The following is a 12,901-nucleotide window of genomic DNA, read 5'->3' as shown; positions in this document are numbered from 1 at the left end:
CATTGACAGTCTTGCAATCATGGATTTGGAATTCAAACTTCTTTTTATTGCTTTTGTGAAAACCTCTCTTGTTTTCTCAAAATGACAACATAATTTTTTTTGAAGGTACTTAGGTTTTTAAATGTGTCATACACCAGAGGGCAAAACATGAATTTTTTTTTAATTTTGGAGGAGTAATAATAGCGGTAAACAAATTTCCAAAGCTTAGACTGTAGTATAATATTTAGCGGATACAGTAGACGCCCTATTAACCGGCCATTACAGGACCTAACCCTCGGTCAGAAAGCGGTTTGGCCGGTTAATCCGACGAACATAACCTTAATTGATATACTGTATATGTACCAACTACGTAATACTATACCGGTAAAAGAAAACACAAATATGTATCTAATTCAAAAGGTTATTTTACTGAAAACCTAATTACTTTTAATATTTCAAAGAAAAGTGGCATATAGAATACATAATAACAATAGAGTAATACTGTACTACATTGTATAAGAAAAATATAAAAGTAAAACTTACATTATTTTTGTCTCTGAAGTATGGTAATTTTAGGCACAGAAACAGAACAGTACATTAAATATCCGGTAAATGCTAAAAGAAGTATGTTATTTTCTTTTGTGTTTTCTTCTCCATAGTCTTTATGAAGCCATACTTTAATGAACATCACATCTACAGCTGTCGACAGGTCTTGCTGCTCAATATACATTGCGGCCAACTTAAGTGCTTTTTTCACCTCTACGTAACTAATTTTTTCTGCTTGATCGTCTGAGTCTGAGTCCTCTGGAATGCTTGTTCACTTGCCTCCTCAACGACTTTTTCTACGATTTGATCGTTACTAAACAAATCTTTTTCAAGGTCGTGGTCACTTGTCACCCATTCATTTACATTTTTTTCTTTAAGATGATCATCACTAGTACTCAATTTTCTTAAGTCGTTAAGTAGAGGTGTGTTGTTATCTTCTTCAATTATTAAAATGGGCTGTTCATTTTCATCTTCAGCTGGGTTAAGATGAAAATGACCACGTTTTCTATGTCTGGCCAGGCTTTTCGGCAAGATTTAATGAACGTTGTACTAGGCATTTCTTCATACGCCTTTGCGACCATGTAGATAACATCCTTAATATTTAAGTGCTTAACATCTGATATAAGTTCCATTCCCGAGTCCATCTTCCCCAAAATTTCTGAAAACAGTTTTCGCCGATGACGTCTCTTTAAGCATTCTATGACTCCTTGGTCCATAGGTTGAATGAGACTTGTGACGTTCACTGGAAGGAACACCAATTTTATAATGGGCGCTTCTTCACATTCAAGATCAGGTGGGTGTGTACCAGAATTGTCTAAGATTAGAATAGCCTTTTCAGGTAATTTACGTTCCTTTAAATATTTTTTACTTTTAGAACAAACTCATTCACGAACCAGTCTTTAAAGATGTTGGCATCCATCCATGCTGCCATCTGGGCACGATAAAACACAAGAAGCTATGAAACATTTACGTTTATAAACGCTCGTGGTTTCTGGGATTTCCCAATGACCAAAAGTGGGAGCTTGTGTGATCCTGCAGCATTTGTGCATAAGGCGAGTGTAACTCATTCTTTGTTAAGTTTAAATCCAGGAGCTGAACTTTCATTCCCAACAAAGAATGTTTTTTGTGGTAGACGTTTAAAGTTCAGACCAGTCTTGTCAACATTGTAAACACTACAACACAACACTAAACTGCACAACTTAAAACTGTCAACTAACTGTATGTATGTACTGTATGTATTACGTTCGGAATCACATGCTCAACTGAACAGGCATTGTCTAAACCGTCCCAAAATAGCCGTTCGAGTTGTGACCTGTCGATGAATCATCGTTTGCTTTGTGGCCGGTTAAAGCGGTGGCCGGTTGACCCGAGGCCGGTTAAGAGGGTGTCTATTGTACTAGAAAATTGTTGTTGCGTGATTCAATTAAAGGTCACAACATCACAAAGATGTTAAATCAAAGTATCATACCTGATATGAAGTAATAGTTTTCAGCATTTCTAGAGTTCAGTGTACCATTTAGTTTACAGTGCCGTATGCAATCATTTTACTCTGATCAGAAAAACAACCACATATTACAAATCGTATATTTCTGTACAAGCTACACTAAGGGGATGATGAGGAGCAGTAGTGAAGTGGCGATGAAGAGAGGGGTGGGAAGGGATGCAGTCCCCACATAACAGTCGTCCAGGTTACACGTGGAGCTGTCGACCAGGGTGTGGAATCTGTCGTACAAAGTCTGCCACTCACATAGTCCATTCGTACAGAACTCCAACTGTAGAGGTCGCTCGTTCAAGTATATTGCTACTTTGTATCCACCTGTACAACTGACATCAACAATTGTTAGACAGTATTTACTTTGAAATGTTCACAATGTACATGAACATTTATCGACATGTGTATGATTGATTTATCATAATTATTTAATATTATACTATATAATAATTCAAACTACATTTGCAAACCAATTTAGGTTCAAATTATTTTTAGTTAAATCAATTGATACAAGGCTATAATTTTAATTGATAAATAACATAAACCAATACTGTATCAAAATATATAAGACATTAATTAATTTTGTGAAAAGGCTAGCCAATATTTTAAATAATGAACTTCGTAGTCCCTTTCTTACATTATATTAATATTGAGATTAGCGAGTTGAACTAAGCTACATATTTACTAATCTACAATGTTTTATAAGCCTTAACTTATCACTATAACTGTCAGCAAACTAACATCACAAACTATTGTGCCTTGATATATTTTTACCAAAACTTATTAATATATGTATTAAATGGGATAACTTAAGAGTAAAATACAACAAAACACGTCTTAGCAATCAGTAATTTGCGACCTGCTAATCAGCTGTTGTCCATGAAGAGATACAGCAAACTCATGATGATGCACAATCAAAAATATTAATGCTAACTGTCAGAAAAATATTTTTGTTTTTTAATATAGTTATTATTATATCCACCTAAGTTTTTCATGAAACAAAGCAGGGTGATAACACTTTTTTAATGATGAGTAATTTGCATACTGCTATTTAGCTGTTGTACACGAGTAGTTGTAGCAGATTCTTGGCAATGTATGATCGTAAATATAGAAAATTTGAAATGTAAGCAATATGTTATATTTTTAATATGGTGATTATTTTATCTATTTACACTTTTCTATACAGAAATTATGATTTCACACTTTTTAATGACCAATAATTCGCATACCGCCAATGAACTATTGTCCATAAATAGCCTTGTTCGAGATTCAGCTGCGGGACATTATTAATCATGATATTGTGAAGTCATAACTTTCAAAGCATGTTTTAAGCACTTCTGATGATTTTATTCGTTATTTTGTAAAAATACATTGAAAGCATTGGGTTTGGAATTGAGTGAAAAAAGCCATGGTATTGAGAACCCTCGGTATCACTGACAAATGAGGCATTAAGTATAAGAATCAACCCATCCCTAAAACATCAAATTCAAATCTATTCATACTAGTACAGAGTGTACATAAAATAGTGTCAACATAAATCAATAATTAAAGCTATTACATAGCGTTCTTAACATAGGCTTAATACAACTCATCAGTGTGATTATTCCTCAAAATTATACAGAGCCTTGTCGTTCAAATAATCATCAAATTTTAATTTAAACCTTTTGATACTTAATTTGTATTTAACTAGCTGTTTCCCGCGGCTTCGCACGCGTCTCTTAAGCTTTGCCCGTATATTTCTTTGCCTTCAAATAGTGTTTGGATATTTTAATATACGTAACTACTGTGTTGTAATTGCAGTTTATAATGTGCAGGCGCTTTGATAATTTTTATATCTTGCAGTACAGCCTGGTGGTTAGTTACATCAATGGGCATTGCGTATAAACCTTCTACATAGAAAAATACAAATTTTCATAGTGATCGGTCCAATAGTTTCTGAGTCTATAAAGGACAAACACACAAACATTCATTTTTATATATTATGATTGCAGAAACAGTTTAAACAAAATTTGTCGTTTCTCTTAAGCTTACTCTATGCTTTAAAACTATAAGTGTAAAGAAATTTATATATAAATATATTTTTGTCGCATTATATATGTTTACAAAGAACAGCTGATTAAAAATTTGAAAAGACTCTTTCACTTAATAACATATGTTTGCTGCAATGCATTTCTTACGGGTATTTCTGTAACCAGTGGGGCGGAATCCTGAATCGGGAAACGGATAAAAAGTATCCTATAACCTTCTACAGATCAAGACGAACAAATTTAAAAAAAAATTAGGCGAATCCGTCCAGCCGTTTGTGAGTGATGCTGTTACACACGAACAGTTTCATTTATATATATATAGATTGAATGTGAGATTATTTCAGGAAATTAGCTCCTTTGTATGTGGTTTTCTTTTCATAAAATTTTAACCTATGGTGATTTAGTATTACATCCTCCTTGCCTCTTGTGTTGGAACTGTGAACCTCTCTACTTGTGTTACTGTATTTAAAGTTATTTTGACATAAAATGTATTTCTTCATACCAACAACTTTTAAAATTTTTAATTTTCTGGAATTATCTTTCACTGATTTATTATTTTTAGCCTCATGTTTATAACACCAATCTCTTATAACAAAAAATAAATTCCTCAATGGCAATAAACTTTTTCGTTCTAGATTCACCAGTAAAAGTTTAATGCATCAAAATTTAAGAAGCAATGTCACAAAAATAGTTGTGGAGTATTTGTAAAATCAAAGTAATAATGCAGAGTTGTAATAAATTTGTTTTCTTTTTCATTGTTGATATGCATTTACTGTTTTGAGTAAATCTTAATGTAAAACCAATGCACAGTACAGACATTTTGAGTTCAGAGTTATTTGTTATTGCCAACTTTATAAATGGGGAGAAATATACCAGAAAGTAGAATTAGTAGATAGCAGAGAAGTAGAAGGAAAGGGATAAAGTACTTGTAGTCTTAATATTTGTTTCCTTTTAATAACACTCCATTTTTATGTGGGTTAGTTGGAAGAATTAGCAAACTCTACACAGCCGTGCAGTTCTGGTCACCATCTTATAACTACTAAATTTCATATGGTTGTCTAAAACACTGGTCTTAATTTGTAAGCAGCCAAAATGTGTTTCAAACATACCTATAATTTGCACTTTGAGATGATAACAGTCTGTATCAAATGATTTATAATGAGTCGTCATTACTGAGTAGTATCCTACACGACTGTAAGAAATATTAATGAGGTTTTTATCTTACAGTTTTTTTTTTTTTTTTTTTAAACAGCTAAAACTAAAAAAGTACCTCTTTATTCTGTGAATTAGTATTGTAGTGCTTTACTTCCGCAACATTTATGACAGTTTTGCGTATGAACTTTAAACTATTCAATATCTCTTTTCGTTTTTATTTGTAAAATACTAATATGTAAAGTTTCAAAATTTAGTTTTGTGATTGTTTATTGTACTAATACTATCCCATTTAGTACAACAGCCTTTTAATGGTCATTTGTACGATAAAATGCAAGCAAACTATTGAAAATTATCAAAGAAATCAGACAATGACAGTAGAACAACCGCTACGTTTAGCAATTATGTGCTTATGGCACTAAAACCATTATTACATGATACAATTTAGTAATTTACCATTGGTAACTTAATCATTTTTAGTAATTTATTTGTTATGTTGCTTACTACATATTGCCAACTAATTTTATTAAATTTAAATTAGTTTGCATCCTATAATCATTAGGACTTCATTATAAACTTGAATTTAGTATTTAACAATATTGTTCAGTTGTATTTCCTCTGACTATAAAACATGGCTATTTTCTAGTATATTGGGTTAGAATATATTAATATAAAATTACAAAAGACAATACGACAGTACTTATGAAGTGTGACGGCCAGGTTAGCAGCAAAGGGGATGTACTTGGCTAACCTCCAGGCACGGATATCACTGAAGTCAAACTGAGCTGTGGGAGGAGATGAGCTGTTGAGCAGTCCCAACCTTGCGAAGAATCTCTCAAACATGCCGTTGTGAGTGAAGTAGATGACAACTGGTGTGGCAGACTTGCCTTGAGTGATGGACTCACTGTTACATAAAAACTCAACATTCACCTTGTGTCTCTATTTCCCGGTATAACAGTGTTAGATAAATAACATATTTATTTGTTCCAACCCCCTCGGTTACTTATGGTACTTATTTACAAAATGTTTAAAAGTTGTTTTAAAAGTAGAAATTAAATTCTTACTTACAATGTAAAATAAAGCATACTGCAATTTCAAATTTATTTCTAATTGATATATATTTCTTGTCTGCATGTGTATGTCACTGAACTCCTCCTAAGCGGCTGGACCAATTTTGACGAAACGTTTTGTGTGTGTTGAAGGGGATTTGAGAATGGTTTAGATTTATAACTCTGTCCAATTTAAATTGTTTATTTAATTAATGTTTTTTTTTATAAATTGTTGTTGATTTTGGAATTTTTTAACTTTGATCCGGCAGACTGCGCTACAACACGTAATACAAAGTGAACTGATACTTAACAGCTGTTAATACTTTCAGCTGAAGTTCATCAAAGAGACAGAAACATTTGTTTACATTTAAAATTTAGGAAATTATTATTGTAAAGTGCTTGATTAGTAGTGTAATGCAGATTGCATAAACAAAGTTATTACCTAATTGTAAATTTAGATTGCACCAATGATCTATAAACTATCTAATGCAATAAAAATACTATTAAACACTGTTATAAAAACCACCTCATTGTACAAAGCTGTGAATGTTTGCACATAAGGTACTGAATTTGGTTAGATCGAAGGTAAATGAAAAGAGCCAAAATAAGATGCTCTATGATCGAAATTAGTTTTCTATGATACATTTTCTTGATCGGAGCACAAGGCAAACCCCACAATAATACTGGAAATATCTTAGACAGTAAATTAATTTTAACAGACCAAATTTGATTCTTTATAACCAAATTTGTTTATCGAGATTCTTTCACATAAATTAATTGTACTGAATAAATTATCAACACTAGCAAAAATCACGAAAGATCAATAACGACTATCAAATATCTCAGGAGTGTTTAGAATGTGACAGAAAAAGAATACATGAATATATTGTACTGTTTTTCAACGGGAAATTGCGTGCGAAGCCGCGGGCTACTGTTAGTATATGTACACTCCATGGCAAACAATTAAATATAACTGGAATTAAAATTCTTTTTATTAGGTGAGTACAAAAATAAGTCATATTTGTTTCTAATGGACATGAATAGAGGAAAGTTAGGTATATTGGAGTTAAGGATACGGGAATATGTCATACTCCATGGATATGTCACAACACTGTTACGTTATTTTTGTTAACAGTATGAGTGTATTGGTAAAGGGTATACCATAAATTGTGTGATATTTGTTATGGTCATGTTGTCTGCAAACTAAAGTGTCTAACCCAATTGAACTGTCTGACGTACTGAACAGTTTGTGGGTAAGACATAGTTAGACCACTATACAGTGGAGTCCCGCTAATCCGAACACGTGTAATCCGAACGTCGGTTAATCCGAACAGGTCCAGGAGGAATTATTTATAATGAACATTATAGGAACTAATTACTTAAAAAATGAAAATGGGTGCATCATTTCTTACATAAACAAAGAAAACTTAAATTAAATAGACATACAGTATTTTATTAAGACAAATTGTGTACGGTACAGTACATAAATAATGAAGTTAAATACAGTACCAAATTGAAACTTATAGGTTAAGTATGAGTTAAATTACTGTATTAAGAAGTGAAATCAAACAAAAATTGGACGTACAGTACTGATATTATTATTGAGTACAATATTAATTATTAAAAGACATAAATTCAGTTATTGTCTTCTGTCGCATTGAGGAGAGTCTATTGGATGACGCGTAGTTTCGCCATCGTGTCATAAACATGATATCGGCAGGTGTAGCAGTAGCCTGTTACTCTAAGTATCGTAGTTCAAGGTTAAGCGCTGCTGCACCGTCTGCGTGTGGCACCAACTCTCCTTTATCACCCAGGTTCTCGTCGTCACTTCCTTCCTCCTCACAATCGATTGATTCTTGAGTGACTGCCGCAACTATGTCGTGATCAGTTAGGAATTCGGAGCACGCACCATCTGCTACCATCCATTCATTGACGTCTGTTTCATCTGCTTTCTCGCAACCAGGAATTGCTTGAACTAGCCGTAACACATTTTCTCTATCGTTGTCTGCTTGGTTGTCTTGGAACGCAAGGGTAGGCCATAGTTTTGTCCAAATCAAATCAGATTTTTATTACCGGAACATTCTATAATGCATGGCAAAAGTCAACTTTTTACTTGCTAGAATTTTGTCATACACCCCACAATAGATCTCATTCAGACATACAATTTACAAATTTACATACATCCATTCATTCCCCAATGATTCCCACTTCCAGCGACGGATTCAGTCAGTCTTTTTAATTGGTGGTCTCCTAATCATATGCTAAAAACTCGTCTACATTATAAAATGCTTGTGACACTAAAAAGCGTTTCAAACGAGATTTTAACACCTTGGGTGTTGGAGCGTTTTTATTGAATTTGGTAATTTGTTGACGAAATGAACACCTGCCAGTGAAGGCAAGCGTTCATAAACCACCGTTCTGTGTCTACCAGTTCGGTAGTTATCTCTGCCTCTAGTCTCATACGCATGTATGTCTCGGCCATTCGTCATGGTACATTTAGACATACAAAACAGAGTTGTTTCCAAGATGTAGAGACTGGGCAGCGTCAACAGTTGTAAATTTTTGAAGGCTTCCTTGCACGACTCTCTAAATTTCAACAGAGTGATAATGCGGATCGCTTATTTTTGCAGCTTGAACACTCTCATAAATTGATTGTTTGCACAAGCTCCCCAAAACACCAACCCGTAAGTGAGATGGGGGTAAATCAAGCCATAATATGCCATCAGTAGAACCTGAATAGGGCAGTATTTGGCTAGAGACCTCAAAAAATAAATGCCTGAGGCCAATTTGGAGCAAACGTGATCGATGTGATTATTCCAAGTCAACCCTCGATCTAGGTATATTCCCAGGAATTTCGAGCAGTAGACTTCTTCCAGCATTGTGTCAGCCAACATAACAGCTGGCTCGTCATGCCTGTCTACTGATCGCAAAGCAAAATTTAGAAAATTAGATTTTGCAGAATTTGTCTTAAGATTGAGGCTGTTGAAATGTTGGACGCAGTTGCGCAGTTGTTGATCTCAACAAAGCTCTGCTGTTCCAGAATCAATTTTGATTTGCTAGTGAAACAGAGAGTCGTGTCATCAGCATACTGCACAAGTTTTCCGTGCAGAAGTGATGAACCTACGTCATTGACATAGATCAGGAAGAGAATTGGACTGAGAATTGAGCCCTGTGGGACACCATAGCTCAGGTGAATTGGTTCAGATAATTTGTTTGTGATCTGGACAATTTGGGTTCTGTGGCTTAAAAATGACCTGAGCCACTGGAGAGGCACGCCTCGAATGCCATGAGTTTCAAGTTTGTCAAGCATTGTAACATGGTCAACGCAGTCGAATGCTTTCGATAAGTCTAGGAACACACTCAATGTGGGATCCCGACGTTCTAGCCCCTCTACAACCATATCGACTAGACGTACAACTGTGTCTATTGTCGACTTACCCTTCCTGAAGCCAAACTGGTCTTCAGATAGCTGGTTGTGCTTATTTAAAAATTGAAGCATTCTTACCAAGAAAAGTTTTTAGAATATTTTGCTCAAAACTGGCAAAAGTGAGACAGGCCGGTAATTGTGTGGGGAGTGGGGATCATCTTTCTTAAAAATCGGGCTCACTTTTGCGGTTTTTAGGAGTGAGGGGAAAACTCCTTGTTCAAAAGAGAAATTTACTAATTGGGTTAATGGTTTCACAATATGCTTTGAACATGTTTTTATTAGCCACATCGACATTAAATTTAAATCATTTGATTTTTTGGCTGGGAGCTGCTGAATTATTTTTTCAAGCTCTTCCTCAACGACAGGTGCCAGTGCCATGGAGGCTACTGGACACTGTCTCCGTCTTGGGATTCCTTGTGGCGGTGATGGGCAAGGACCTTGCTCACAAGCAACAGATCCAAAGAATCTGTTAAGCCTATTCGCAACCTCAACCGCGTCCTCCACAAGTCTGTCACCATTTTTTAATTTGATTTGATTGTTGCATGATTTGTTTTTATTGTTGATGATGTTCCAAGCAGTTTTAGAAATATTTTTATAAAATATAATTGATTTAGAAACATCATATGCCTTTGCCGCCTGGATCACTTTTCTGTAAATTAGTTTGTAATTTCGAAAAAAACCGTTTGAATTCTTCATTGTGTGATGTTTTCTGAATTTCTGACAAAACCTTTAGTTTTTCTCTAGAAATTAAAATTTCTTTAGTAATCCATTTGTTGTTTACCGTTTTGGAACAAACTTGTATGGTTTTGAGAGGACAGTACATGTTAACATGAAAGTTTAGTGTATCACTAAACATTTTAAAATGCTGTTCTACCGAAAGACTTGATTCTTGGAATTTCCAATCTTCTTTAGAAAGGGAAGTGTTGAGGAAAGTGATGTTTCCTGGCCTTAAGTCTCTTATTGTTTTAGTGATTTTGTGCTCCCTCTCGATTTTTACTCCACTAATAATAGCCTCTTGGCCGTAGTGGTCCGAGATAGCTGTATTGACCACGGACACTGCGACACTTGGGAGATTAGATATGATATTGTCGATTGTCGACTGTGTAGACTGTGTCACACGCGTTGGCGTTTTGACCAACAACTCAAGGTCAAATGATCTTAACAAGTCGACAAATCGTTTGGTGGAAGGGTGATTAGTGTCCATCGCATTGATGTTAAAATCGCCCATTAGGATATAACCCTGTTCATGGTTAGTTAAATCCATCAGTAGGGCTTCAAAATTTGTAAAGAAATTTTCCTCATTGACATTGGGAGACCTGTAGATTCCGATGACGGTAACTTTTGATCTGTTCGAATTGAATTTTATCCCAACTGCTTCAAAGTCTTTTTCTATAGTTTTGACAAGTGAAAAGGGAGAAAATGAATAATTTTTTTTGACAAAAATGGCGACTCCTCCTCCTTTGGAAAGTTGTCGGCAATATGAATTAACCAATGTGAAATTTGGAATTTGGCATAGGTCGATGTTCTTGTCATTAAAACCGTTCTCAGTTACAACAAGTACATCTGTTTTCGTTTCTTCACACATCAATTGAATTTCGTCAAGCTTGTTAGTGGCAGATTGGGCATTTTGGTGAAGCAGTCGGATTTGAACCTGATTGAGAAATTTGGAATTCGTCTGTATATGTTGGGTAGCGTCAGTCAATTTTGCCCGTCGCCCGTCTGTGGGGTCCCTAAAAAAACACAATCAGCTTTATCAGAATTCACAGGAGATGAAGTGGCAGGTGAACAGCTGGTGACGGCCTCGGCATAGGTCTTGTTGCCAGTACGTGTCATTGCGCATGCTGGAGTTGACACCAGCACGAGTCTCGAAGGAGCTGGTCTTGGCGGCGTCTCAGGCAGAGGAACTGGTCTCGAGGGAGTGGACACAACAGTCATCGGCTCCACAGGCTGCACTGCCGCTGGAGAAGGTGCCGCCGAGTTCAGTTGTTGATGGTTCTCACAGGAACCAAAGTCGGCCAGTCTCCCCGCAATCAGTCGTGCCAGAACCCTCTTGCCGCACATTCTCAGGTGCATGCCGTGGGCAGTAAAGTTAGGACGTCGGATGCAGTTCACCTCGAATACCCTTACATCCTTATGCCGATTGCAGAGTTCCACCGAGTCCAAGACTTCCTCAAAGTTTGGTCTGTAATGTTCTCCCAAGAATCAGCAATCCAATACACAACATCCTTGATGTTAGTTTGTTTTATTTTTTGAACCAAAGAGACTGTTTCATCTTCAATCAGGGTTCGCAAAAACTGCTTGCGGTATTTGAGTTTAAGTGATTGCAACACACCTTGGTCCATTGGCTGCAATAAGGCTGTAACATTTGGAGGTAAAAATGATACTTTAATTTCACCACTAGAAAGTTTTTCGGTATTTGGGTGCGATGGCGCATTGTCAATCAAGAGAATAGCACGTGGGGGTAAATCATTGTCATTACTGAATTGTTGGACACGGGGTACAAACTCGTCATGAAACCATTGTTTAAACAACTGTCCGTTCATCCACGCTTTTTTCTGGTTCCTGTAATAAACTGGCAATGAGTTCATATTGACATTTTTGAAAGCTCTAGGTCTAGCAGATTTCCCTATAAACATTAGTGGAAGCTTGTGATTACCAGCAGCATTAGAACATGCCATTATTGTTACTCGATCTTTGCTCATTTTAAAACCAGGAGCATGGATTTCTTCTTTAGACACCAAACTCTTTGTAGGCAGTGCTCTAAAGTTGAGGCCGGTTTCATCAGCATTATAAATTTGCTGTGGAAAATAATTTCCATCCAATATCAAAGTTTCAAATGTACTCACGTATTCCCTTGCTGCATCGTGGTCAGATGAAAGTTGTTCTCCTGTAATTGTCAACTGTCGTATTCCATGGCACTTCTTCCATCGGTATAGCTACCCAGTACTAGCATGAAAACATTCACCGCTGTTCATTAATTCATTCAATTGAATTGCTTTTTCTTGAACAATAGGCCCACTTAAAGGAGTTCCTCTCCCTTTCCTGGGAAAACCAAACAAAAAGCGCTTTATCCACTTTATCATACTGGGATTGCTTCACTGTTTGTCTGTTTTCAAGAGTCTGGCCAGAAGAAGTAGCACAATATTGTTCAAGCTTTGCACGATTTTTCCTCCAATCACAAATTGTAGATTTGCCAACATTAAACTCTGTTGCCAATTTAGTCACACTT

At 35.7% G+C, this 12,901-nt stretch overlaps 1 protein-coding gene across 1 annotated transcript in view; it reads right to left on the bottom strand.

Moving 5' to 3' along the window:
- Window positions 1-2,095: 2,095 nt before the first annotated feature.
- LOC124361147 (multiple inositol polyphosphate phosphatase 1-like) overlaps window positions 2,096-12,901 on the bottom strand; it is a 32,339-nt gene continuing 21,533 nt past the window's right edge. Inside the window, exons 9-10 of the mRNA XM_046815187.1 lie at window positions 5,897-6,100; window positions 2,096-2,349 (exon numbers count right to left, since the gene is read on the bottom strand). Of these exons, the coding sequence (XP_046671143.1) occupies window positions 2,124-2,349; window positions 5,897-6,100 (430 nt within the window). The 3' untranslated portion in view covers window positions 2,096-2,123. The remainder of the gene's footprint in view (window positions 2,350-5,896; window positions 6,101-12,901) is intronic.

The sequence above is a fragment of the Homalodisca vitripennis genome, chromosome 4 (genome assembly GCF_021130785.1).
Source record: "Homalodisca vitripennis isolate AUS2020 chromosome 4, UT_GWSS_2.1, whole genome shotgun sequence".
NCBI classification, from domain to species: domain Eukaryota; kingdom Metazoa; phylum Arthropoda; class Insecta; order Hemiptera; family Cicadellidae; genus Homalodisca; species Homalodisca vitripennis.
This window is presented reverse-complemented; position numbering and strand designations above follow the sequence as displayed.